Genomic DNA, 26,666 nt, shown 5'->3' with positions numbered 1-26,666 from the left:
AGTTAGAGCTCGATTTTTTTCCCGGTAGTCGTGCCACAACCAACACCAAACAGGCCGACGAGCTCCAGTGGAAGAGGAACCTGCTACTACCAATACCCGAGACCACACTACCCCTAGTGCTCCAGTGTTTGGAGTGAAGCCAAGGAGTACCTCCGCGAGCAGCCAGCGGAGCAACAACACAACCGAAGCCCGCCCGACTGCCCACATTGGGGCCGCAGACACCACATCGTCGCCACCCGCTAGACCTCGTCGCAACACGGTAATCGAAGAAGGTAGGAGCGGACGCCACCGAAGCCCACCTAGTCGACGACCGAGGAGATCCACCGCCCGCTCGGGCTTTGCCTTACGAGTTAGGACATCTCCAACGATGGCCAGAAGGGAGCGAGAGCTGCATGGGGTTGTGATCGGTCGGTTTAAAATGTCCCTTTTAAAAAAGGATTTTGGGTTTCTCGGTGTGGTTTGTGGTCTGGGTCGTCCAATGTACATGTCGCATCTCTAGCGATGATTGTTATCTTGATATGCTAGTCTTTCGGGGTCTTGACATGTTGATTTCTCGTTTGTCTACTACGACCGTTTTTTCCCGGCTACGGTGATGGATGAGCAAGGATCGGCGGCGCGTCTTCGACTTGTACTCTTGTCTTTAGTCACTAGCTAGGAGGTCTAAGGATCTAGTATTTATTATTTTTATTACTTTTAGATTTTTATGATTATTAATACAGTAGATCGGTGTACTCTTTGTGGAAAAAAATAAAGGCATTAGCACATGAGAGCCGTGCCGGGCTGGATGCACCGGCGCTTCTGTATTGTGTGTCGACGAATTAACTCTGTTCACTCGATTTCAGCTGAATCCAAACGTCACACTAGTATCTGATTTTCTTTGTCAAATTTGAAAAACACAGACATCATCGTAAGTATATATAGTCACTAGGAGCAAAACTACCAGCGTTACGCCACGATTTGAGAATTCTTTCAGCGTCTCCCTATAGCTTTCTGAAGCGCTTCGCTGATCATCCCAGGCGCCACGGCAGCAGAACCGGCGCACTGCAGTAAAAAATCACAAGATTACATTAGTAAACCAATAACCATAACCATGGGCGTTAGCTCGATGTCCACTGGCAGACCTGAGCTCGTATCTTCAGAGCAAGAAGGCCGTCCGGCGTCGACGACTGGACGGAGAGAACGTCCAGGCCGAGGGCCTTCAGGTTCAGGGCGTCGAACACTCGTGTCATCAACAGCTCCTTCCACAGGCACTGCACCTCCAGGAGCACCTCCTTGCCCATCACGGTGACGTTCACCACGTTGCTCGGGCCGTCCTCCTTCTCCTTGGGGAGGTCGCCGAGCTCCCAAGCTTTCCTCTTGGATCCAGCCGAGGCCGAGACCTTCTTCCCGAGGACGGCATGGCGCCTCAGGCCTGTCGTTACTTTGATCGGCCTACCGCTGGATTCTAGCTCTTCTACCCTTTGCTCCAGCTCTTTGAGATAGGCTATCGTCTCTGCTAGGATGGATGCTTTGTCCACCTGCAACAAATACTTGTGTGCAAACAAATAAAGGATCGAATCGAGTATAACTAACGTCGTTCTTACGATGGTGTGTTACCTACCTTGTGAATGGACGGGACCAATGACTTGAGAATCAGGAACATCTCGTTGAGCTTCTCCCGGCGCCTTCTCTCCGACATGACATGACCCTTGACGTTACTTTCCTGAGCTCTCACTGTGCCGTCACCATCATCGTTCGTCCATGCACCGCCGGCCACGGCTTTCTTCAGCAACTTCTGAGACTCCCCGGCAGCCACGTCTTGCGGCGAGTCCGATGACATCTTCCAGGCCGTAAAGCACGACGGGCGAGAGGATTCGACGGAGCTACTTAAAGTGGCAACATCATCGGTGATCCCGCCTGCGTCCGGCACTGGCGGCGCCGCTTCCGGGGAAGACATCACCTCGAAGGACCCGTCCATGATCCAGTTATCCCCCAGACCGCGCACGTCTAGCTCCTCGCACAGGCCGTAGAGCTCGTCGATCTGCTTCGTGATCCCCTCGAGGTTGTCGTCGGACAGGCACCCCATCTCCCCGGAAATCGTCGCCGTCGCCTCGGCGACGTTGTGGTCAAGGTCCTCGAACACGATATCCGCCTCTCCTGTTTCGTTTTCTGATGGGCTGGAACTCGGCTCCTCCACCTCCGACCATGTCGGAAACCGTAGCTCCCAGAAAGTTGTGCGGATCCGGTTCACCATGTCTGTGTCCTCCAAAACCTAGCAAATCCATCGGAACCACTTTTTTAATGTTTTGAATGGATTAATCAGCAATGGTACCTACTCGGCATCTCTCGATATTATTAATATACTTAAGAAAGTGCGTCGCAGTTGCTGACCGGAAAATGACCGAAGATTGCTGCATTTGATTTTTATTAAATTTATTTTAGCTATGCAGAATTTAATTAATGGAAGTTTTAATTTTCTTAACATGACTCATATGCCGAAATATATTTCTTCATCAAGTCAAAAATAAAATATTTCTTCGTTTTCTCGTTTTGATAATAAGGCAGATAAGATTTAAAAAGATAGTTATGGATAATATTTTCTTCATGGTTTATTTATATTTGTATATTTTAGTAAAAGCAGAGCATGTCGTGGCTCACTTAACATTTTCTAAAAATTCACCAATTAATCACCACGGTTATAGTAATTAGGAACCAACAAATCAACTACTACCGAACAATATTGTGATTCTTGTTGAACAATTAACCAAACAATCGTGTGTCCAGATCCCAAGCTCAGCACAAGCTAAACTCAAACATGTCTTCGATCTCACGAGCTTTTGAACTGCTCGAGGCAAAGTGTGAGCCCCACTTTGTTTGAACAAAAAATAGAGGGGGTGCCTAATTTGCCATCGTACCCAACGACGGACCCATTTATCCGTGGACACCTTTATTTGTTTGATTTCTCAAAACAAAATAGTACAACAAAATTCTCTATTAAATCTAAAATTAAATATTGCAGTGCTTCAAATACTCCCTCCGTTCATAAAATATTGTTGGAGATTTGTCTAAATTTAGTGTATCTATACAGTAAAGAGCGACATCCTTTTATAGACATATGTATTAGGTATTTTAAATTTGAATTCAAGTTTATATGTACATAAGCGTACACCAATGCAAAAGATACACAATGTTTCCTATTTATATGCACAACACATACATGTACACGAGAAGTACAAAATCTTCTATCCACTTAGTTTCGTCTAGCACGCCAACACCAACTAAATACACAGCTTTCTATATTCTATTCACATTAGCTTGCTCTGCCCCATTTTTATTTGGATCTGTTTGCATTAGCACTGAACTTAGACTGTGGCATAGGAGACGGTATCAGCTCCCCGTAGGCCGGACCTGCCCAAGGGCCAAGTCAACCCTATTCTGGTATGGCCCTAGAAACCCCGCACGGAATCAGTCCCCTTCCCAATTTCTTTCGCTCATCCTTCCGCACCAAAGCTCGGTCCCGAGCTGGTGGCCGCAGCAGGCTTCATCCGCCGGAGATTCGAGCTTCCCCAATCTCTTTTCCTCCACAGCAGGCTTCATCTGCCGGAGATCCGCCGGAGATTCGAGCTTCCCCGGACTTGGAGTAGGGGGTGGCACCTCTCCATGGCCGCATCAGCTTCCTACGCCGGAGATCTAGGAGGCGCCCGCCTCTCGTCTCATTTCTCCGGTCGTTCTCTGGCTGCTGTGGGGTTGTCTCACAATCGATTTTTCCTCCCATCTTTTCATGCGGCTGTTCCGCTATGTGCCGGCTCGGGCAAGGCTCTCTTTTTCATTGGAGATGGCAGCTAATTCCATCCTCAGGTTATTTGTTCTTGTTCTCGGAGGCGGCTTGTGGATTCTAGAAATCTTACGCATATAAACCGCTGAGGCAAGGTATAATGGAGCGAGGTGGGACTATCCAACACGCAAAATCCACCCGTATCAGGTTGTTTCTGATGCTCAATCGATTGTAGATTGAGACTTTTGGGCCTGGCCTTTTTTGGTGCTCGGCAGGTTGCAGCGAGGCGGAAGGCGCGGGATGTGCGGGCGGAGGCCGTTGCGCGCGGGTCTGGCCTCTGGCGGCGGTGCGCTGGTCTGCGTGGCGGGATGCGCACCATGGTGGCCTTGTGCGGGCGGCGGACGGAGCGCATTGCGGGACCCGGTCCGGGCCGGCAACGAACCGTACTCGGCATCTCGGTTGTATTATGCGCTTCGGTGGGAGGGCAAAATCGTCAAAAAATGTTGGACGAAAATTTTGGCGAAACGCTTACTTCCTTTATTATTAGGTATAGATGATAGATTTCCTTTATCGAAAAAATGCTATTCGTAGCATAAGGTTTTGGTAATTTGCAATATGTTAGTTACCAGGCGATAGTACTCGTTGCCCTCCGGCCTCCGGTAAATTGACACACTCGGAAGTAGAAGTTTGTTGTTCGTGCTTATTCGTTGACCTAGCTGAAATCGGCATCATGAAGTCGTAGTTTCGGTGGCTCAGTGGCGTGTGGAGTTTGTATGTCGCGATGGTAGTCATAAACGATAGGAGCGTCGATGTTTATCCATGGCAGTACCTAGCGCTATGGATGTGATGATCAATGATCAGGTCGAGAGGCAGTGAGTTCTTGGCAGGGGAAGGCATAGTATGGCGGCGGCCAGTGTCATCAATGGCGAGTGCCATTGGCGTCATTCCCATTTTGAAGGCATCACTTACATCTCTTCTCATCCTTCGTAGAGCTTTGTGTCTTCCTAGTGCTTTGGGGTGAAAGCTAATGATCTCTTGGTATGAACAAGCAGCGACGCCACTTCACTGTCATGCATGTCCTGAAGGTGCCGCCTTGAAATTGATTGCAATGTGGCTGCCATGGATGTGAAGTTCAATCATAGGATCCCCTATGGTGAGCTGCTCATATCTTCTTGCTACGGGGTATCTAACATCACCATGGGCCTCGTCTATTTCTATGTGGCATATACATATCGAATTGTCAAAGTGAACAACGATCCAAATAACCATTCATGGTCAACAAGTCAAACAAGGGGAGAACACAAAAAATAAATTCAAGAGGAGAAGTCCAACTCAAAAAAGTCCAAGTTGTTAGAAGCCTAATTTATTGTGTAAGTCCAACCACCGATACTATATCTAGCTCAGATTGGCATGTACCCTCATCCACTCCCACTTCAATCAAACTCAAGGGACACCCTCTAAGGTACTGTGTAACGCTTCGGGGTGGGTGCTCAGATCTCGAGGGCCCTTGTAAGGGTCGGATCGTCGAAAGAAGGAGAACTTTTGAAGTGGCCACATGGTAACATCGTATGAGCCACACGATTCTCTCATCGAGGAATCTTTGAAGTGTCCTTGATTCATGCTCGGGCAACTCTCAATGGCTCTTTCAGCGCATCTCCTAATATAGGAGTAGGTGACTCTCTATGCGAACATATAAATTAAAAAATAAACGTCTAGGTGACAAATTTGTCATGTGTACGGCGACATTCACTATAAGGCTTTGCAACTACTCTCCTAGCCACATCCCTACTCTCTAGCTATTTCCGCAATGACAACTTGGCGGCTTCTAGAACCTGAAAGAGGGGTAGAGCTATCCTGCCTTTGTGGCTTTGCCTATTCCTTTTGGTCTGCGTGACTTGATGCGGTTTCGTGGATCTTTCGCATGAGTTTTATTTTGGTATTCACAGCGTTTGGCGTGCATGCATATGTGCCTTATCTTCTGCGAGGTTTGTTGGGGCGTTATTAAATTTCCCCAAGGCTAGTTTGCTGGTTTCTGAGACACCATGTAGCCACATATACAGTAGATACTATAACATATACAGTAGATACTATAACATGATTTAATTGATGGAAGAGTTATAAAAATAGAGAGGTGAAAGTCATATGCACAACCCCACGAACCAACCTGATCAGCCGTCCCCAGCTCGAGCACACCGCCCATGAATGGGATGCAAGCAACTGTCTGAAAAATGTGACCCAAGAAAGGCAAGCATGGAGTTGGGGTCAGAAATCTAAAGGGTGAACACGTGACATGCAGTGCTAATTATGACATGATGCAAGAATTAATGAAGTGTACTGACCTGAATAGACGCGGTCTGAATTAGCCGGCAGATAGCATGGCCATGCAAAAGTGGAAATCATGATATATCAGTGAGTACTATACATAAGGCTAGCCATAGTGCTACTATCATAAGGAGTATCATACATGCCACCTTGGCCAAAATCTGATGTGGCGCTATAATTAATGAGGAGAGATGTGATAGTGGTATCATAATATGATACTATATCATAGCACGTAAAACTAGAAAATTTAATGTCAAATACATCCTATGCACACAATTGTATTGAGATTCTACAAATAATTAAATATCATGAGATTATGATACTACTATATGATACTAACCACTATAGGGGTAGTATCATAGACTTGTATCATATGAATGATAACACTATAAGATACTTTACACTATGGCCAGCCTAAACATAGTTCATGTACAGATTCCCCAGATATTAAGAAGAGAGACGTTTCTTGCAACAAATGAAATAAAGAGAGAGAGGCTTGAAGACGTACGTACGTACCTTGGCTAAGAGCGCGCGTTGGAAGATTTTGGTGTCCGCAAAGTGAGCGTTGCAGAGCCAAATAGGTTCATTGGTCGCAAAGCTTTTGCCAGGCAAACTGATCGTACATGTACAGCAGAACACCAAATTGAACACCTCAGTCTAACCGGCACAGTAAATCTTAACATGATAAGATGAAAGTCCAGAGTCTAGACGAACCCTTGGCCAGGCCGGAAGGCGTAGGTCATGCAGACCGTGTAGTACCACTCGGCGTCGCCGAGATCCTCCGGCGAAAGCGAGGCAGCGGGACGTCTGGCCCGGTGGTCGCATTCGCCGGAGAGTAGCGACTGGTAGACCTCCCTCAGCTGCTGGCTCCTCTCCAGTACGAGCTGGTCGGCTGTAAGCTCCGTCGAGTTGGTGATCTTCCTCGTCTTTATCTCGCCGTTGTAGAATCCGTCCTTCCACGTCAAGGATCTGCAAACAAACGGAACAGGCCAGCCGGCATCGTAAGAGGAACGGAGCCGGCAGATGTTCGTCACTAGCTTGAGTGATCATCAAACGATATTATTACCCCGGGCGGCTGGTAGACATGGACCAGAATATGGCGTAAGTCCAGTTGATGCTCCTCACGGCGGCAGCGAGCTGGTTGCTAAATCGCTTCCCCGGTGACGGCGGTGTGGGTTCTTCCTGGCTCAGAGGGGCTGACGATAGTGCCATTTCCACACTATTTCTTTCCTGCATATGCAAGCAGAATCAGAAGGTGAAGCTAGAAGAGACAAAGCAGCAAAACAAATATCAAGAAAGGTATGGTTGGGTAGTATGGGAAGTATATCATCTCAATTAATTTTAGTTCATGCTGGTGTGCTAACAACCTTGTGGACAGATTTCTCAAAGAGAGTACAAAGAGCAATTTTCGTACTAGAGTAAGTAGAAGGAAGAAGTAATTAAGAGAGTGAAACTAGTTAAGCTAACCAAGAATAGAAGACAGAGCTCCAAAGCTAGTTGAGCTTTAGTTGAGCTCTGGAGACCAGAAGCCAGGAGACCATTGGCAACCTTTCGTCGCAGAGGAAGATGGAGCTACTATATATGCAAATGTACGTACCAAGAATCCAAGGCATGCTATATAGATCTTTCAGCAGATTGGGCAACGACTGCGACATCAGTACACAATAGCAAAGCACTGTACGTTCAAACACTGTTACACTAACCACTACAGGAATGGTCGGAGACGCCGACGGCCAAACCCTACGCCGAGGGCGTTTTATCGGGGCCGTCGGCGTATGGCCTCGCCGGGGCAGCGCCGGAAGCCGACCGTCGGCGTCTAGATACCGTCGGCGTACAGGCTCCTACGCGAGGGCCGCCGTCGGCGTCTACCGGCCCCTCGGCATAGGCAGTAACATGGTGCCTGTTCCGGCGGCGACATGACGGCCCTCTCACGGCGTCTCACAGACGCCGAGGGCTACCCTCGGCATAGGGCCTGGCCCCCCTATGCCGACGGCCACCCTCGGCATATAGAACCTTTTTTATTTTTTTTCTTTTTTCTCTCTCTCATATTACTTTATATTATGTTTCTATTATTTATTTACTAGTATGAATTCTGTAAAAAAAGGTTCTATTTTTTAAGAATTCGACGATGCATTGCATATATGTAGGTCCCACGGGTGACGCTCTTCGCGAGACGGGTCAACCGGAGCCACTAGGCCGAACTTCGCTATCTATGTACATATGTCCTTAAACATTTAGGAAAATTCCATTGCTAACCCTAACTCCAACCCTAACCCTAACCGAGGCCATTCCCGTCCTAGGGTTTCCCGCTTCGCGGGCCAACTTTCTATTTTGCGAACATTTTGGTAACCCTTAACCTCACCCGGATGCTATCCCTAACCCTAACCCTAGGGGTAGATCTGCGGGGTCACCGCCCTAGGGTTTGGCTAACCTTGCATGTACCCGGCGTTGACGATTTCCGCATACATGGGCTAGCACTTGGTAAAATACGGGATGCGTATGTGGAAACTCCCGCCACGAGCTCAAACGGAGTCTATTTTATGGTAAAGTATGCCCAACTTATGGTTTCCATGTACATATGTCCTAAACAAACCAAAGCAAGTAAAAAAGTCCATTTGTAAACCCTAGCACGGAGAAAGCTATAGGGGTAGATCTGCGGGATCCCCGTCCTAGGGTTTTCCAAGATACAGACCATCGGAGCGTCGGAATCCCTGGAAAACTTGCATATGCCCATAACATATGTGTAAAATTGTGATGTAAGGATTGGCTAACCTTGCATGTACCGGCGTTGACGATTTCCGCATGCATGGGCTAGCACTTGGTAAAATCCGAGGATCCGTATGTGGAAACTCCCGCCACGGCTCAAACGGAGCCTATTTTATGGTAAAGTATGCCCAACTTATGGTTTCCATGTACATATGTCCTAAACAAACCAAAGCAAGTAAAAAGTCCATTTGTAAACCCTAGCACGGAGAAAGCTATAGGGGTAGATCTGCGGGATCCCAGCCTAGGGTTTTCCAAGATACAGACCATCGGAGCGTCGGAATCCCTGGAAAACTTGCATATGCCCATAACATATGTGTAAAATTGTGATGTAAGGATTGGCTAACCTTGCATGTACCCGGCGTTGACGATTTCCGCATGCATGGGCTAGCACTTGGTAAAATCCGGGATACGTATGTGGAAACTCCCGCCACGGCTCAAACGGAGCCTATTTTATGGTAAAGTATGCCCAACTTATGGTTTCCATGTACATATGTCCTAAACAAACCAAAGCAAGTAAAAAAGTCCATTTGTAAACCCTAGCACGGAGAAAGCTATAGGGGTAGATCTGCGGGATCCCGCTCCTAGGGTTTTCCAAGATACAGACCATCGGAGCGTCGGAATCCCTGGAAAACTTGCATATGCCCATAACATATGTGTAAAATTGTGATGTAAGGATTGGCTAACCTTGCATGTACCCGGCGTTGACGATTTCCGCATGCATGGGCTAGCACTTGGTAAAATCCGGGATACGTATGTGGAAACTCCCGCCACGGCTCAAACGGAGCCTATTTTATGGTAAAGTATGAACCTATGGTTTCCATGTACATATGTCCTAAACAAAGCAAAATAAATAAAAAAGTCCACTGGTAAACCCTCGCACGGAGAAAGCTATAGGGGTAGATGTGTGGGGTCCCCGCCCTAGGGTTTTCCAAGATACAGACCATCGGAGCGTCGGAATCCCTGGAAAACTTGCATATGCCCATAACATATGTGTAAAATTGTGATGTAAGGATTGGCTAACCTTGCATGTACCCGGCGTTGACGATTTCCGCATGCATGGGCTAGCACTTGGTAAAATCCGGGATACGTATGTGGAAACTCCCGCCACGGCTCAAACGGAGCCTATTTTATGGTAAAGTATGCCCAACCTATGGTTTCCATGTACATATGTCCTAAACAAAGCAAAATAAATAAAAAAGTCAACTGGTAAACCCTCGCACGGAGAAAGCTATAGGGGTAGATGTGTGGGGTCCCCGCCCTAGGGTTTTCCAAGTTACAAACCACGGAGCGTCGGAATCGCTGGAAAACTTGTGTGTGCCCACATGGCATGCACAAAAGTGATTTGAGATGGTTTTATATCCAAGGATACCCCCCAAGGTGTGTCCGGCTTCTCGGACGGGGGTTCCTACACTTAGGCGGTTACGGATGTATAGGGGAGACGCGCCTCGTACGTGAACCGGAGAGAAACTTGAGATCATATGGGATGATCCTTGTTTTACCATGTACCTATGACCTAACCAAGCTCAAATGGAGGCATATGCCCACCGGGGGACCCCCGATGGGATGCAGTCAAAGGGGTATCTCCAACCAGATACGCCTTTTGGTCAACAGAACTAGGGTTTCGTCGGAAATCTAGCATCGGATCTAGGGAATGTCCCCAGAACTTGTGTGTGTCCATATGGAATGCACAAAAGTGATTTGAGATGGTTTTATATCCAAGGCTACCCCCCGAGTGTGTCCGGCTTCTCGGACGGGGGTTCCTACACTTAGGCATATTCGCATGTATAGGGGGACTCCCTCGTACGTGAACCGGAGAGAAACTTGATATCATATGGGATGATTTTTGTTTCCACATGTACCTATGACCTAACCAAGCTCAAATGGAGGCATATGCCCGCGGGGGACCCCGATGGGATGCGATCAAAGGGGTAGACCGCGCGGTCAACGAGAACTAGGGTTTCGTCGGAAATCGAGCGTCGGATCTAGGGAATGGCCCCAGAACTTGTGTGTGTCCACATGGAATGCACAAAAGTGATTTGAGATGGTTTTATATCCAAGGATACCCCCGAGTGTGTCCGGCTTCTCGGACGGGGGTTCCTACACTTGGGCGGTTCGCATGTATAGGGGGAACTCCCTCGTACGTGAACCGGAGAGAAACTTGATATCATATGGGATGATTTTTGTTTCCACATGTACCTATGACCTAACCAAGCTCAAATGGAGGCATATGCCCACCGGGGACCCCGATGGGATGCGATCAAAGGGGTAGAGCGCGCGGTCAACGGAACTAGGGTTTCGTCGGAAATCTAGCATCGGATCTAGGGAATGGCCCCAGAACTTGTGTGTGTCCACATGGAATGCACAAAAGTGATTTGAGATGGTTTTATATCCAAGGCTACCCCCGGGTGTGTCCGGCTTCTCGGACGGGGGTTCCTACACTTGGGCGGATCCCGCATGTATAGGGGGAACTCCTCGGAGTTGAACCGTAGAGAAACTTGAGATCATATGGGATGATTTTTGTTTCCACATGTACCTATGACCTAACCAAGCTCAAATGGAGGCATATGCCCACCGGGGACCCCCGATGGGATGCGATCAAAGGGGTAGACCGCGCGGTCAACGGAACTAGGGTTTCGTCGGAAATCGAGCGTCGGATCTAGGGAATGGCCCCAGAACTTGTGTGTGTCCACATGGAATGCACAAAAGTGATTTGAGATGGTTTTATATCCAAGGCTACCCCCCGGTGTGTCCGGCTTCTCGGACGGGGGTTCCTACACTTGGGCGGTTCCGCATGTATAGGGGGGAACTCCCTCGTACGTGAACCGGAGAGAAACTTGATATCATATGGGATGATTTTTGTTTCCACATGTACCTATGACCTAACCAAGCTCAAATGGAGGCATATGCCCACGGGGGACCCCCGATGGGATGCGATCAAAGGGGTAGAGCGCGCGGTCAACGGAACTAGGGTTTCGTCGGAAATCTAGCATCGGATCTAGGGAATGGCCCCGAGAACTTGTGTGTGTCCACATGGAATGCACAAAAGTGATTTGAGATGGTTTTATATCCAAGGCTACCCCCCGAGTGTGTCCGGCTTCTCGGACAGGGGGTTCCTACACTTGGGCAGATTCGCATGTATAGGGGGACTCCTCGTACGTGAACCGGAGAGAAACTTGATATCATATGGGATGATTTTTGTTTCCACATGTACCTATGACCTAACCAAGCTCAAATGGAGGCATATGCCCACCGGGGACCCCCGATGGGATGCGATCAAAGGGGTAGACCGCGCGGTCAACAAAACTAGGGTTTCGTCGGAAATCGAGCGTCGGATCTAGGGAATGGCCCCGGAACTGGTGTGTGTCCACATGGAATGCACAAAAGTGATTTGAGATGGTTTTATATCCAAGGCTACCCCCGGTGTGTCCGGCTTCTCGGACGGGGGTTCCTACACTTGGGCGGTTTCGCATGTATAGGGGGAACTCCCTCGTACGTGAACCGGAGAGAAACTTGATATCATATGGGATGATTTTTGTTTCCACATGTACCCATGACCTAACCAAGCTCAAATGGAGGCATATGCCCACGGGGGACCCCCGATGGGATGCAGTCAAAGGGGTAGACCGCGCGGTCAACAGAACTAGGGTTTCGTCAGAAATCTAGCATCGGATCTAGGGAATGGCCCCAGAACTTGTGTGTGTCCACACGGAATGCACAAAAGTGATTTGAGATGGTTTTATATCCAAGGCTACCCACGGTGTGTCCGGCTTCTCGGACGGGGGTTACTACACTTAGGCGGATTCGCATGTATAGGGGGAACTCCCTCGTACGTGAACCGGAGAGAAACTTGATATCATATGGGATGATTTTTGTTTCCACATGTACCTATGACCTAACCAAGCTCAAATGGAGGCATATGCCCGCGGGGGACCCCAGATGGGATGCGATCAAAGGGTAGACCGCGCGGTCAACGGAACTAGGGTTTCGTCGGAAATCGAGCGTCGGATCTAGGGAATGGCCCCGGAACTTGTGTGTGTCCACATGGAATGCACAAAAGTGATTTGAGATGGTTTTATCTCCAAGGCTACCCCCGAGTGTGTCCGGCTTCTCGGACGGGGGTTCCTACACTTGGGCGGTTCTCGCATGTATAGGGGGAACTCCCTCGTACGTGAACCGGAGAGAAACTTGATATCATATGGGATGATTTTTGTTTCCACATGTACCTATGACCTAACCAAGCTCAAATGGAGGCATATGCCCACCGGGGACCCCAGATGGGATGCGATCAAAGGGGTAGAGCGCGCGGTCAACGGAACTAGGGTTTCGTCGGAAATCTAGCATCGGATCTAGGGAATGGCCCCGGAACTTGTGTGTGTCCACATGGAATGCACAAAAGTGATTTGAGATGGTTTTATATCCAAGGCTACCCACGGTGTGTCCGGCTTCTCGGACGGGGGTTCCTACACTTGGGCGGACTCGCATGTATAGGGGGGACTCCCTCGTACGTGAACCGGAGAGAAACTTGATATCATATGGGATGATTTTTGTTTCCACATGTACCTATGACCTAACCAAGCTCAAATGGAGGCATATGCCCACGCGGGGACTCCCGATGGGATGCGATCAAAGGGGTAGACGGCGCGGTCAACAGAACTAGGGTTTCGTCGGAAATCGAGCGTCGGATCTAGGGAATGGCCCCAGAACTGGTGTGTGTCCACATGGAATGCACAAAAGTGATTTGAGATGGTTTTATATCCAAGGCTTCCCCCGAGTGTGTCCGGCTTCTCGGACAGGGGGTTCCTACACTTGGGCGGTTCGCATGTATAGGGGGAACTCCCTCGTACGTGAACCGGAGAGAAACTTGATATCATATGGGATGATTTTTGTTTCCACATGTACCTATGACCTAACCAAGCTCAAATGGAGGCATATGCCCAGCGGGGACCCCCGATGGGATGCGATCAAAGGGGTAGACCGCGCGGTCAACGGAACTAGGGTTTCGTCGGAAATCTAGCATCGGATCTAGGGAATGGCCCCGGAACTTGTGTGTGTCCACATGGAATGCACAAAAGTGATTTGAGATGGTTTTATATCCAAGGCTACCCCCGAGTGTGTCCGGCTTCTCGGACGGGGGTTCCTACACTTGGGCAGATTCTGCATGTATAGGGGGAACTCCCTCGTACGTGAACCGGAGAGAAACTTGATATCATATGGGATGATTTTTGTTTCCACATGTACCTATGACCTAACCAAGCTCAAATGGAGGCATATGCCCACCGGGGGACCCCCGATGGGATGCAGTCAAAGGGGTAGACCGCGCGGTCAACAGAACTAGGGTTTTTTCTACTGGAGGGAATATTGATGTAAGATAGGGTAATTATTGATACTACATGTTCCGATGACCTAACACAATACAAAGGAAGAGAAAAGTCCATGGGTCAGCTGTCATCGGAGGTTGGTCAAAGGGGTAGATGCGCGGGGCTACCGGATTAGGGTTTCGTCTACGGGACAAAATATTAAGTTAAGATGCTAATTTTTTTATGCGCATAGCTTGGGAATGTAGAAGATTAAAACAGATTTATATGGACCTGTATTAATATATTTTATAATATAATTGACATGGAAGCAAATTTGGTGCACATGAGCACCAGTGCTCTCAGTTTTTAAAAATATTTAAAAACTGTATTTCTGCATTTCAAAAAATCATCACATTTATTCCATGAATACATACACATGTTCTGAATATTCATGGAAATTTTTGATAGAAATTACATTGTATTTTGAGCTACAGGAAAAAAACAAATTTGTGGCTACGTATAGAGATATATATTTGTCACAAATTTGTCTTTTTCGTATAGCTTAAAATATAACATATTTTTCTCCAAAATAACCGTACCTTCAGAATGTGTATATGTATGTGGGTATTTAATTTCATATTTTTTAAAATCCAAAAAATATGATTTTTAGACATTTTTGGAATTGACATGAAGATTTAAAAAAATTTGAAAAAAAAAAAATGGCTATGCCGAGGGCTGCCGTCGGCATACGCCTGCCCTCGGCATAGCTAGGGTTTGGCCGGGCCGGGTCGGGTCGTTGGTCGAGCCGGACCGCCCGCGCGCACGACACACACGCCCTCGGCACACGCCCGCGCGCACGGCACACACGCCGCCCGCCCGGCTCTCTGCTCCTCCCCCCGCCCGCCGCCACGCTTGCCGCCGCCGGCAACCACCTCCCCGCCGCCCGCCGCCCTCCCTCGCTCCCACTCCACCTCGCGCCGACGCCGGCGGCCGCGCGCCGCTCTCCTCCTCGCGGCCAGCGGCCGCCGCCAGCGGCCGCCGCCGGCCGCCGTCGCCCTCCCCCGCCCGCCGCAGCCGCCGCCACCCTGCACGAGCTCCTCCTCGCCCGCCGAATCCGTGGCTGCCGGAGACGCCGACGCGGGCCCCGCCTTCCGCCTCGCCCCGACCTCACCTTCCTCCAGCCTTCCGAGAGGTACATGGAGAGAAAATCCTTACATTTTTCTTGGCTTGTATGTGAGCCCCGTGCAGAAAAGGGAAAATAGGGAAGGAAGAATTAGATGGATGTACTAGTTCGCGGCGCAAGCTGATAATTAGTGGTTTTGTTTGTAGTTAATACTAGTAGTAGCTAGGGAGAAAAAAAAGACGATAGTGGGCGGTAGATCGATCAAGAGGCGTGCCAAGTTTTGGTTCCGAACAAAGAAGGAAGGAAGGGGACAAAAATGCTTTGGGATGCAAAACATTGATGCCTTCTTTTGCGGGAGAAACAGGTAGGCAAATAGAGGCGGTAATTAATTAAGGGCGCGGTGGGTGGTTTGGACCGAAACGTCTCCTGGCACGAACGCCGTTTGACATGCTACATTCCAAGCTTTTCTTTTCGTTCCCATGAAAATTATGTGTACGCATAGGTCACAAAAATACCCGAGACTCTTCCCCTGCTACCAATCTGTAACCGCGCTCTGGTGTCTGATATGCGAGCGCGAGGGATCTGCGGGGGCCTCGCCTAGTTAGGTGGTCGTCGAATTCGGTGCGGTGCGGCATTAACAGACTTAGAAGCCAGGGTACTTGTTTTCCTGGTTGCGTTGCCTACCTCGTCATGTGAATTTGTTCTAATAATGTGAATTATTAATAGGCCATGTCGTGACCGCCTCGTCATGAGCACCCCGGCGTGACGATCCCGGATCTTGACGCGCTTCTCGACGGTCGCCGACATCGACACTTGGTTGTTGGACTACTTCCTGTACAACCGAGGGTGAGCTAAATTTCCAACTTCTTCTCCGCATTTTCTTATGTCACTAGATTCATTTTCCAAGTCCAGTTGCGTAACCTAGGTGTCACTTCCCGTCCGCGAGCGTTACGCGGATAAATATGCATTAGTGGTCCGCATATTTTGAACCGTAACGCTTGCGGCATTTACGGGACAGTCGGCGGATGCGTAGTTGTCTACGTTTTCCATGTTCTACTCCGGTCCGAGTCAGGATTTCGGCGGCGCCTCCCCGTTGTTCTCCGGATGCACATCCTCTCGGCTTTTGCCGAGACGTGTATCGGGAGAGCAGCGGGGAGGTGCTGCCAAAATTCTGACTTGGACCGGGGTAGAGCATGGAGAACGTAGCCAACTACGGATCCGGCGGCTGCTAGGAGCCCACCTAGTAGAGATGTAGGTTGATGCATGCGTTTCGCCCGGTAAAATAAATAAAAATATGATGCATTTAATTTCTTATTTGATATAAATGCTATGTCTGTGGTTTGGCTCCCAATAAAGCGAGAGGATGGCTGATAATGGATGGATGTACAATGAGCGTGTTAGTGCGGCCGAGAAAACAGATGAGTGGACAAGGAAGACCCATTTTCTAGTGAATGAGTTAGCGCGTGGTACAAAGGGGCTGGCTTGGGCACTTTGCCCCTGTGTTCGGCTGCGTGAAGCGTCAACGTCGTGGGAAGGATGAAATGTATAGACACCTTCTGCAATATGGGTATATGCATGGGTACGTCACGGAAATCGACTTTGATGAGCGCGAACGTGACGAGAGGTGAGGTGATGCGGCAGCGGCTCAATGGCAATGAGTACGATGGAATTAGAGACTTTCTAGATGATCTCGTCCATGCCGATGTCCCGGATTCGCCACCTCCGGAACCGGAGGCGCCGCCGTGAACCGGAGGCGCCGCCGGAACCGGAGGAACCAGAGCCAACCGCGAAGGCCTTCTATGATATGATTGCCGCGGCTAAGAGGCCTCTGTGCGAGGGCGCCGCGATTTCTCGGCTCGATGCCATCTCCCAATGTCTAGCCGACAAGACCCGGTAGAACACCACCCGTGAGGGCTTTGAAGCAAGTCCGAAAACAACCGGTAACATGTTGCCCAAAGATCATTGTCCGCCTCAAAGCCCGCACGCGACGAGGAGAATGATGAAGGACCTCAACATGGATTATCAAAGGATAGAGTGTTGTCCGAAAGGCTGCGTTCTATTTTGGAGACAAGTATGCGGAGGACAAGTACTTGTCCCATCCGTAAGCGATCTAGGTATGAAGAGGTAACGGGAAAGGATGGTCGGTGAGGCAGTCAAGCACCGCAAAGTCGATTCTTCGATATCTCCCATTCATAAAAAGAATCCAGCGGCTTTACATGCACGAGGAGACAGCCAAACAGATGACGTGGCACAAGTATGGGAAGAGATTCGTGGACGAAAACAAGGAGTTGAAGATGGGACATCCATCCGATGGTACGGCATGGCAGAACTTCGATACAAAACACCCGCTTAAGGCAGCCGAGGCTCGGAATGTCAGAATTGCGATAGCAACAGATGGTTTCAATCCATATGGTATGTCGACTGCCAATTACAGTTGCTGGCCCGTGTTTGTTATTCCGCTCAATCTCCCTCCCGGAGTCCTAATGACGAGGAAGACCATGTTTCGTCGCCGATCATTCCGGGCCCTCATTACCCGGGAAGAATTTGAGTGTCTACATGCAGCCGATTGTGGAAGATTTGAACCACTCTTGGCACCACGGGACATTGACGTACGACCGAGCATCGAAGACAAACTTCTACATGAAAGTTTGGTTGCAGTATACCATGCATGATATGCCCGGGTACGCCCTAACGTGCGGATGGTGTACAGCTGGTAAGTGGCCATGCCCAGTGTGCAGGCATCGGCTTGAGTTCCTTTGGCTACAGAAGGGTCGCAAGTATGTTGCGTTTGACACGAATCGACAGTTCCTCAAAAGGAGGCATCCGTTTAGAGAAGACAAAAGAACTTCAAGAAGGGCAAAGTTGTGCATGAAAAAAAAGATGTGCCGAAGTTTGATGGTACACTTGTTGAAGCCGAGCTACGTGCTCTCGTGCCGGCAGCGACGCCAACTGGCCATCAATTTGAGGGATATGGTGTAACGCACAAGCCGGACTCACGAGGCGGCTTTAACGAAGCTCGAGTCTTACAAGGACCTCGAACTTCCCCATAACATCGATGTGATGCACACTGTAAAGAATGTCGCGGAGTCCGTCTTTCACACATGCCTGAACATTCCCGGGAAGTCAAAGGATAATGTCAAGGCTAGAGTCGATGTTGAGATCCTCTGTGATAGGGAAAAATTACACATGAAGCGTCCTATTGGCCGTCAAAAGAATTGGTTCAAGCCGCATGCCAACTTCTGCCTTGATTCCATCCAAAAGAAGGAGGCATTCAGGTGGCTCAAATACGTCGTGATGTTCCCTGATGGTTATTGCTCGAATATGAGTAAGGGAGTTAATCTTTCGACGGGAAAAGTCACCGGGCTCAAGAGTCACGACTATCATATATGGATTCAGCGGCTCCTGCCGGTGATGCTTCGAGGGTATATCCCCGAGAAAGTCTGGCGAGTGCTTGCGCAGTTGAGCCATTTCTTCCGCACGCTATGTGCTAGGCAGATATGTCCCAAGGTTATTGCAAAGCTACAACATACAGTGCCGGAGTTGCTATGCAATTTGGAGATGATATTTCCGCCAGGCTTCTTTACTCCGATGGCACATCTCATTGTGCACCTCGCCAACGAGGCACTCTTGGGTGGCCCGGTGCGGTTTCGTTGGCGATTCGTATTGAGAGAGAGTTTAAGTATATTCGAAAGATAACTGGAAACAAGGCCAAGATTGAAGCATGCATAGCTGAGGCAATATGCCTTCGGGAGATGGCAGATGCCGCGACAACGTACTATCCCGATGATGTTCCCACTCAGCATAACCCGGTCACTCGTTACAATGTCGACGTGCCCGAGAATGACCCCAAGCTAAAACTATTCCAATTCCCCGGTGGCAAGGCTGGTAAAGGAACAAAATATAAATTGGATAACGAAGAGAAGGATTGTATAATGCTATATGTGCTTACGAACATGGAGGAAGTGATCCCATTCGTAAGGTAAAATGGTGAACAAATTACTTTGCAGCTAGTAACCTCGTCTCGGTCTAATGCTTATTTACTCCTTTCAGCAAATTCACGGATGAAATGTGGCCGTATGATGAATTGCCCGAACCCTCGGAGATGGACACTCTATCGAAAGAGGGTGCTCCCGGAATTAATAAAAACTTTGTGACATGGTTCATGGAAAAAGTAATTTCTAACCTTTCCTCTTACATTGCAACATGTGACTTGTCCCTCTTATTACACGTAACTAATGCACACAACAAATTTGAAATGTTCTTGTAGGGCCGTGAGAGAAACGTTGATATGATAGATGAGTTGAAATGTGTTTCCCAAGGTTGTAGCCGTGAGGTGACCAAGTATGAGAAGTATGATGTGAATGGGTTTCGCTTCCACACGGAGACGCACCGGAAGGGCCGGGCGAATCCCAAAACGATAAATACCGGGGTCTTCACCAAAGGAGCCAACAACTTTGATTACTACGGAAGGTTACAAAGTGTATACGAGTTGACATTCAATCGTACGAACGTGCAACTCAATATCGTCGTGTTCAAGTGTCATTGGTTCGACCCAATAGGTGGACGAGAGAAGTGATAAGTCCATTGGGTTAGTTGAAGTTAAGCCTTCAACCACCTATAGCGGAGCCGATGTCTTTGTTGTGGCTCACCAAGCCAAGCAAGTTTATTATTTGCCCTACCCATGCCAGAAAGCGGAACTCAAGGGTTGGGAAGTCGTCTTCCAGGTATCGCCACATGGTAACCTACCGATTCCCTCTGAGGATGATTACAACAACATTGACCCCGTGACATACGAGGGGATTTTCTATCAAGAGGAACAGGACTTCGGGGAATATATTTTAGAACCGTTTGTTCAAGAGGACCTCGGGAACGATGCGAGAAACTCGTGGTGAGTCAGTGGTGGATCTAAAGGACATATCTATGCTGGAGAAGTTACTTGAGGCGAATGACAATTATGATGAGCCTCCACCCGTCGACCCTTCAACTTTGTACTCACAAGATAGTGATAGTGATAGTGATCCAGAGAAAGAGAAAGAGAAAGAGACGGAGTATGAGAGTGAGCGTGAGAGCGATGATGGCTGGTGAGGGTCTTTTATTCTTAGTATTTATTTGTCAACATGCTTCTTAATTGCATTGTGCCTTTTATTCTTAGTATTTATTTGTCAACATGCTTCTTAATTGCATTGTGCCTTTTATTCTTAGTATCTACATTTTATTATGTCAACCTGCTTCTTAATTGCATTGTGCCTTTTATTCTTAGTATCTTCATATAATATGTCTTTGTGCTTAACTCGTTTTATTCTTCTCAATGCAGGTGATCGAACAATATGAGCAGCGGCAAGGCGGACTCCGAGAGCTTGCTTAAGACGCTCTCGCAGGTGAAGAGGAATATTCCTAGACCCACTAGACGGAGTGATCGAGCCCCGGTGCGCAATCCGCGTTACGACGATGGTACCGATGGAGGACGAGGACGAGGAGGACGAGGAGGACGAGGTGGAGGACGAGGAGGATGAGGTGGAGGACGAGGTGGCGGCGGGGTACACATGGACTTTGACGAGCCACCCTCCGCTTCTGGCGACGTGGCTCCTGAGTTGTTCCTAGAGGGTCCGTCTAGTGGGGAGGTGGAGATGGAGACAGAGTCTACACACGAGTCGGACTCTAGGGCTGAGTTGGAGGTGATGGAGGATGGGGGTGCGCCGAAGCCCTTGAAGCTTCGTGGAGAAACTAGAGTCCCCGATGCGAGGAAGGAGCCGAAGACCCATGATGACAAGGCCCTTATCATTCCTTCGAGCGATGAGTAAGTGTACTACTTCAGAAATTTCGAACATGTATTTTCATCTTGGGCATAATAAACAATTTGGCATGTGTACTAATGTGTGATTTATTTGCAGAGAATCTGGACATGGGATGCCAAGCCCCCCCGCATGCCTAACGGCTTGCTTGGGGCTCGATTAAGAAGTTCCGGCCCGGCAGATACACTCCCCTTAGCACGGTCCCCGGTGGCGCGACGAAGCTAGCCACTACTTGGGCGGACTATGAGGATGCCCCCGCCGTAGGCTTCGCGACAGTCTGCCGAGGCTGTGACCACCAAGTTCCGGGTAAGGCATATATTTCTCGAGCACCGTTCATAGTTAATGACCCTAATGTGCTAACTCATGACTTTCACAACTCATTTATGCATGATTGAAGTGCTTCTATCGTGTGGACCCGGAGCATGACACGCAGGCGCGTCTCACTTTGCGTGGCGCTTGCGAGAGGTTGACACCGCAGCGAGTGGTACAACCAAAAGTTCACCGGCGCTAGTGCCTTCTGGGCTAACAAGGGTAAGAGGGTCAAGAAGGAGTACTATGTTGGTAACCAGCCTACGGATGAATGGGCAATGACCATTGAGGAGTACATGTCGGTGAGTAAAATGTCAATGAGATTCTACATTGCTGCTAAGTTTTCATTGGATTATCTTGAGTTGAGTATTGCGTTTTCAGGTTTGTCCCGAGTGGGCCGAGCAAGCATAGGGAGGCATGGGAGGAGCTGATTAGGGCGAGGTGGCTCGGGGAGGACGAGGAGTTTGCAGCCGTGTCGAGGCGGAACATGGAGAACCGAGGCACCGGTGGCACACACTCGCGCGGGAAACCGCGACTACACCCGCTACAAGGGGAAAATGGTATGTATATACATGGAACGACCTTCTTTCATTTCCCGTCATGTTACATTTGTGGTACGCATAACTTTTCTTTTCGCGATGCAGGTGGCCGAGGCAGCACCGGGGTGGTGCTTCATGATGCCCGAGATATATGACATGATGCGGACGAAGAAGAAGCCCAATCCCGCATTGCCTCAGCCACGGTACTACGGCAATGCCAAGGCCGCCAAGGAGGACTACCGCGACATGGTCAAGTCTCGTCACCCCGAGGTGGATGACCCCTTGAGCATTCCGGTCGACGAGGAGTCGTTGGTCCTGTCGGGGCGCGGGCGTCCGCATGGCCGTTACCCCTTTACGAATAAGGCGGTCAAGCCTACCCCAGCCCACGAGCTACACGCGTCTCAAGCATACCCTCACCGCCGACAGCCCCCAGCCTCGTCCACGGCCTGCTCGTCCACCCGCCTACGATGTAAGTTTTCCTCATTTTCATCCTCTTTCCGGTTTTCCTTCCTACATGGCTAAGTGTTGACGAGATTCATTGTTTCTGAAATTGTAGCCTGAGTTCGAGGCGGCCTTCGAAGCCTGCAATGAAGCGTATCAGCAGGCCGCTGCGCAGTGGAATAGGCAGAATACGGCCTACATGGCGTATATAGGAGTAAGTCTGAATCTTTCTTCTCGCTAGTAGATGACAAGTCTCAGTTTGATGCTTTATTTCTGCAAAGCCTAACTTGTAACCTATCTTGCAGGAAATGATGATCTCTATGTCTATCGGTACACCGCCACCGGCTCGAGTTACCGTGGCGGGGGACATGCCTATCATGCCATCGAAGGCAGCTTTCGCTGCGACTTACTACGGATCCACACCGGAGGTAAGTTCTTTGCCAAACCGGTAGTTACCACTTTCCTTTGCCTCGCAAGTTGCTAACATGTAGGGAACACGTAGGGAACGGGATGGTCCGGGAACCGAGCATCGCCGGGTGGGCGCGAGGTCACACCGGTTCATGAAGGTGGTCGGTCTCCCGGGCGTTCTGCCGGTGCCTCTCCGTCGACTACTCCCGGGACTACTCCCGGTGCCTCTCCGTCGACTTCTCCTAGGCGTAGCAGCGGTCCTTCTCCGGTGGTTCTTCTGCAGCTTCTACCGGAGCGCAACCCCGGGCTGCTCGTTTCGCCAACGATGTGGGCGGACACACCCCGCCCGGGTCCTTCCTTCGCTAGTTCTGTATTTGGATGACATGGCACTCTCCTCTTGTATGCGCACCATATATGCTACTATGTGCACCATGTATGCTACTATGTGCATTTTATGCTATTTATGTGAATTATGGTGAATTTGGATGAATTATGGTGAATTTTGATGAATTTGGATGTATTCGGATGTAGAACTGCTAAACTGTGCAAACTGGACTGCTGGACGGTGCAAACTGGACTGCTGAAAAAACAAAAAAAATTGCAAGGCCTACGCCGAGGGCAATGCCGTCGGCATAGACCCCGGCATAGACCATATGGTCGGGTCTATGCCGAGGGGTTGCCCTCGGCGTAGACCGTGCGCTGGCCGCGCGCCACGTGTCCCAGCCTGGATCATTCATATGCCGAGGGGGTTGCCCTCGGCGTAGAGGCTCGCCTGGCAGCACCACAGACGACCACGTCGCCTCTACTCACGCAGGCTACCTGGCCTATGCCGAGGGCCATGCCGTCGGCATCTGCCGACGCTCCGTTAACGGTGACGACGCGCCGCCAGGAGACGCCGAGGGCAGCGAAGCCGAGGGCTGACCTGGCCGTCGGCGTAGAACGTGTACGCCGAGGGCCAGCCCTACGCCGACGGCTCACCTGGCTACGCCGAGAGACCTAGACGCCGAGGCGCTACGCCGAGGGCTGCCGTCGGCGTAGCCTACGCCGAGGGCCAGGCACGGCTACGCCGAGGGCAGCTGGCCGTCGGCATCTGGCGACATTCCTGTAGTGAACATATATTCATGGATGCTACTTTATGGGTTGTGTAGTATGTGTTGCTTCTTTTTCCCCGTTAATCGATCATACTTTACTCCAAGGGCACGTGTCATGCCAGCTCTCTTTTATTTCTCAAACTCGCGGAACACTTACGCACCCACGCACGCACATGTTTGCTGAGCACTCTGACCATAAACCTAAACCTACGCGGACCTGAGGGCATCTCCAACCGAGCGACCCAAATAGACACGCTGTGTCGTCTGTTTTGGGTCGTTTAGGTGGCCGAGCGGACACGCGGACAGCGGCCCGCATCCGCGTGTCCGGTTGGGTCGCACGCTGCGCCCAACGCGGCGATCCAAAAAGACGCCATGTGGTTCGTCTTCCTTGCGTGGCGCTGCGCCATGGCAGACCTCGACGGGACAACAATGGTGGGCGGTGGAACGAGCGGGAAAGTTCTCGCGCGCACCAAGGTTCCCGCACGCGCGAAAAAGCCATTGGCGCGCTCGCGCCCAAGTTTCCCGCCAGGCCGCCGGCTATAAAAGACGGCGACGGTCTCACAGAGCTCATCACACCCGCTCCGCCGTCCTCTCCCCCTCCACCTTCTCCGGCGCCCTCTCCATCGCCATGCCGCGCACCCTGCAGGCCACGTGGGCCAAGCTCTCCCTCGCTGCCCGGGCCAGGTTCCCGCGGACGGAGGAGGAGGAGCGCGCGGACGCGCGGTGGGTCGCCTCCGACGAGGCGCTCCACGTTGCTACCGAGGCGGCGGCGAAGAAGGAAGAGGACGTGGAGATGGTGGAGATGGCCGCGGACGGCTGGTACAAGGCCGCGGAGGAGGGGGCGGCCGCCGCGGAGGAGGAGCCCGCCGACGACGAGGACCTCGCACTGGCGAACATCAACGCAGCTATCGAGGAGCATCTCGCCGACCTCACGCGCGTGACGAAGGAGCACGAGGCCACCTGCCGGGCCAGCCGCCGCCGATTAGACGACCTCCTCGGCCAGAAAAAACGAGCTCCTCGCTATGCGAGCAGCCCGCCACCTCATCCAGCTGCCCTCGCCCATGCGGCGCGCCCGGGAGGCTGCTGCGTCGGTGGAGCGCGGCCGAAAAGAGCGCATGCGCTGGCGGAATGAGAACCACAGGCCCAGGCCGCCGGCTGCGTCCGCCTGGAGGCGCGCACTGCTGTGGAACGCGCCGCCCTGCAGGAGCTGGAGCTGTGCGGGAAGCGGATGGTGCCGCTGCAGGACGCGGAGCGCGAGTGCGCCCGAGGCGCGCGGTCGGAAAGGAGGAGGATGAAGGCCTCCGCCGCGCCACCCAGCTCGTAAGCTGGAGTGGAATCCTCACGCGTACAGGCCGCCCGCGTCGAGTGAAATCCACGGCTCCGACGGCGAGTCGGCGAGGAGTCACCGGCGAGGCCACCGGCCCCGTACGTATTAGGATAGGAGTAGTAGACTAAAAGAATTATAATGGGTACTTTTTTAATTAAGAAAAAAATTCTAACTATGACACGCGGGTTAGGGGCGGACAAGGGGCGGACGCGAGCGGCCAACCATCATCGTCCGCGGCCACGCAAATTCGTCCCAGATTTGGGCTGGGTTTGGATCGTCCCGGACACCATGACCATTCGTTTTAGGAATAGGTCCGCGCGCTTGGCCGGGTTTTTGTCCGTCTGGACCCATCCAGACGCGCGGGCGCAGCATGGGTCGCCGCGTTGGATATCCTTGCACAACTCGAACTCTAACATGGCAAGCCACCAAATCCAAATAGGCCTTACTAATTGACTCGTAACATAACACGGCTTAGTAGTTCGTCTAGTCCCACATATCACAAGGACTCAACTAAGAAACTATCTAGACCCGCGTATTGGCCTAAGCTAACGTGAGATGATTGGATTAACTCCAACAGCACACGCATAAATTCTTGTTTTTCTCATGCTTAGCAAAAGTAGAGTTTTCATGTGCGATGTCCTCAACGTTGCATATTCAACATCAAAAACGAAGAATCTGTAGCCGATTCTCGTAGAGAAAGTTTGACACATGAAACAAACCGTTCTGAAAAACGATTTCGGATCTGAACCGCTTTGCCTAACATTCCTGTGTCGGGTGTTGAGCAAAAGAGATATTTTTCGATAAAAGGCGCTTTATTACTCAAAAGATTTTAAGCATTACACACAGCCTCTGCATAACCAGAATGCACACAACCGTTTGATAATCTAGTATATAGCAAAGAATAAAGTTCAGATTGTTGGTTTGAGAGAGACGGAGAATTTCTTGAAGGCCGGATTGGAGGACTAGCAACGGAGGATCGAGTCGTGGTGTTGTTGAGGGATTTGCTTGGTATTCTGGGTCTCGTAACAGCAGTATGTAAGTGGGGGCAGCAGCACAAGTGAAGTCCAGAGTCTTACCTTTCAGGGTGAAAATCTAAGGTCTGGCCTTAATTGGTTGTGCCTGGCAATGGTCTTGTTGAAGGCATTGTTTTGAGAGCGAAGACTATCTCCAGGGTGAAAACCTAAGATCTTTTGATTGGGCGACGACGGCGCTTGTGCACTGTTTCCTTCTTGAAGGCGTCGCTTGTGGAGAGCCTGGATTTCAGGTGCTGTCTTGGTGGTGGTTGTAGTGTTGTTGCTAGAACTGGAGTACCGTAGCGGGACTTCTTTTTTATTTCCTTTTTCTTTTTGGGCTGTGTGCATCCGTACTACCATTAGGGTACTGCGTTGTTGCAGAGGCTGGGTGTAATTGGTATCTATCGATATTAATATATTCCCTTTATCGAAAAAAGCAAAGAATAAAATGAAAACGAAAGGAAAAAAAAACCAACTAGTCTAA

General features: G+C 50.2%; 1 protein-coding gene across 1 annotated transcript; it reads right to left on the bottom strand.

The window, feature by feature from the left end:
* Positions 1 to 969: 969 nt before the first annotated feature.
* LOC124675634 (anthocyanin regulatory R-S protein-like) lies at positions 970 to 7,642 on the bottom strand. The gene is made up of 9 exons (XM_047211698.1): positions 7,544 to 7,642; positions 7,143 to 7,306; positions 6,791 to 7,045; positions 6,593 to 6,689; positions 6,094 to 6,108; positions 5,919 to 5,975; positions 1,601 to 2,251; positions 1,122 to 1,517; positions 970 to 1,041 (listed from the first exon to the last, which is right to left on the bottom strand). The coding sequence occupies exons 2-9, from the start codon at positions 7,286 to 7,288 to the stop codon at positions 970 to 972; spliced, it is 1,689 nt and encodes a 562-aa protein (XP_047067654.1). The 5' UTR covers positions 7,289 to 7,306; positions 7,544 to 7,642.
* Positions 7,643 to 26,666: the final 19,024 nt, after the last annotated feature.

This window comes from Lolium rigidum, chromosome 7, assembly GCF_022539505.1.
Source record: "Lolium rigidum isolate FL_2022 chromosome 7, APGP_CSIRO_Lrig_0.1, whole genome shotgun sequence".
NCBI classification, from domain to species: domain Eukaryota; kingdom Viridiplantae; phylum Streptophyta; class Magnoliopsida; order Poales; family Poaceae; genus Lolium; species Lolium rigidum.
The sequence above is the reverse complement of the archived record's forward strand: the minus strand, read 5'-3'. Positions and strand labels throughout refer to the sequence as shown.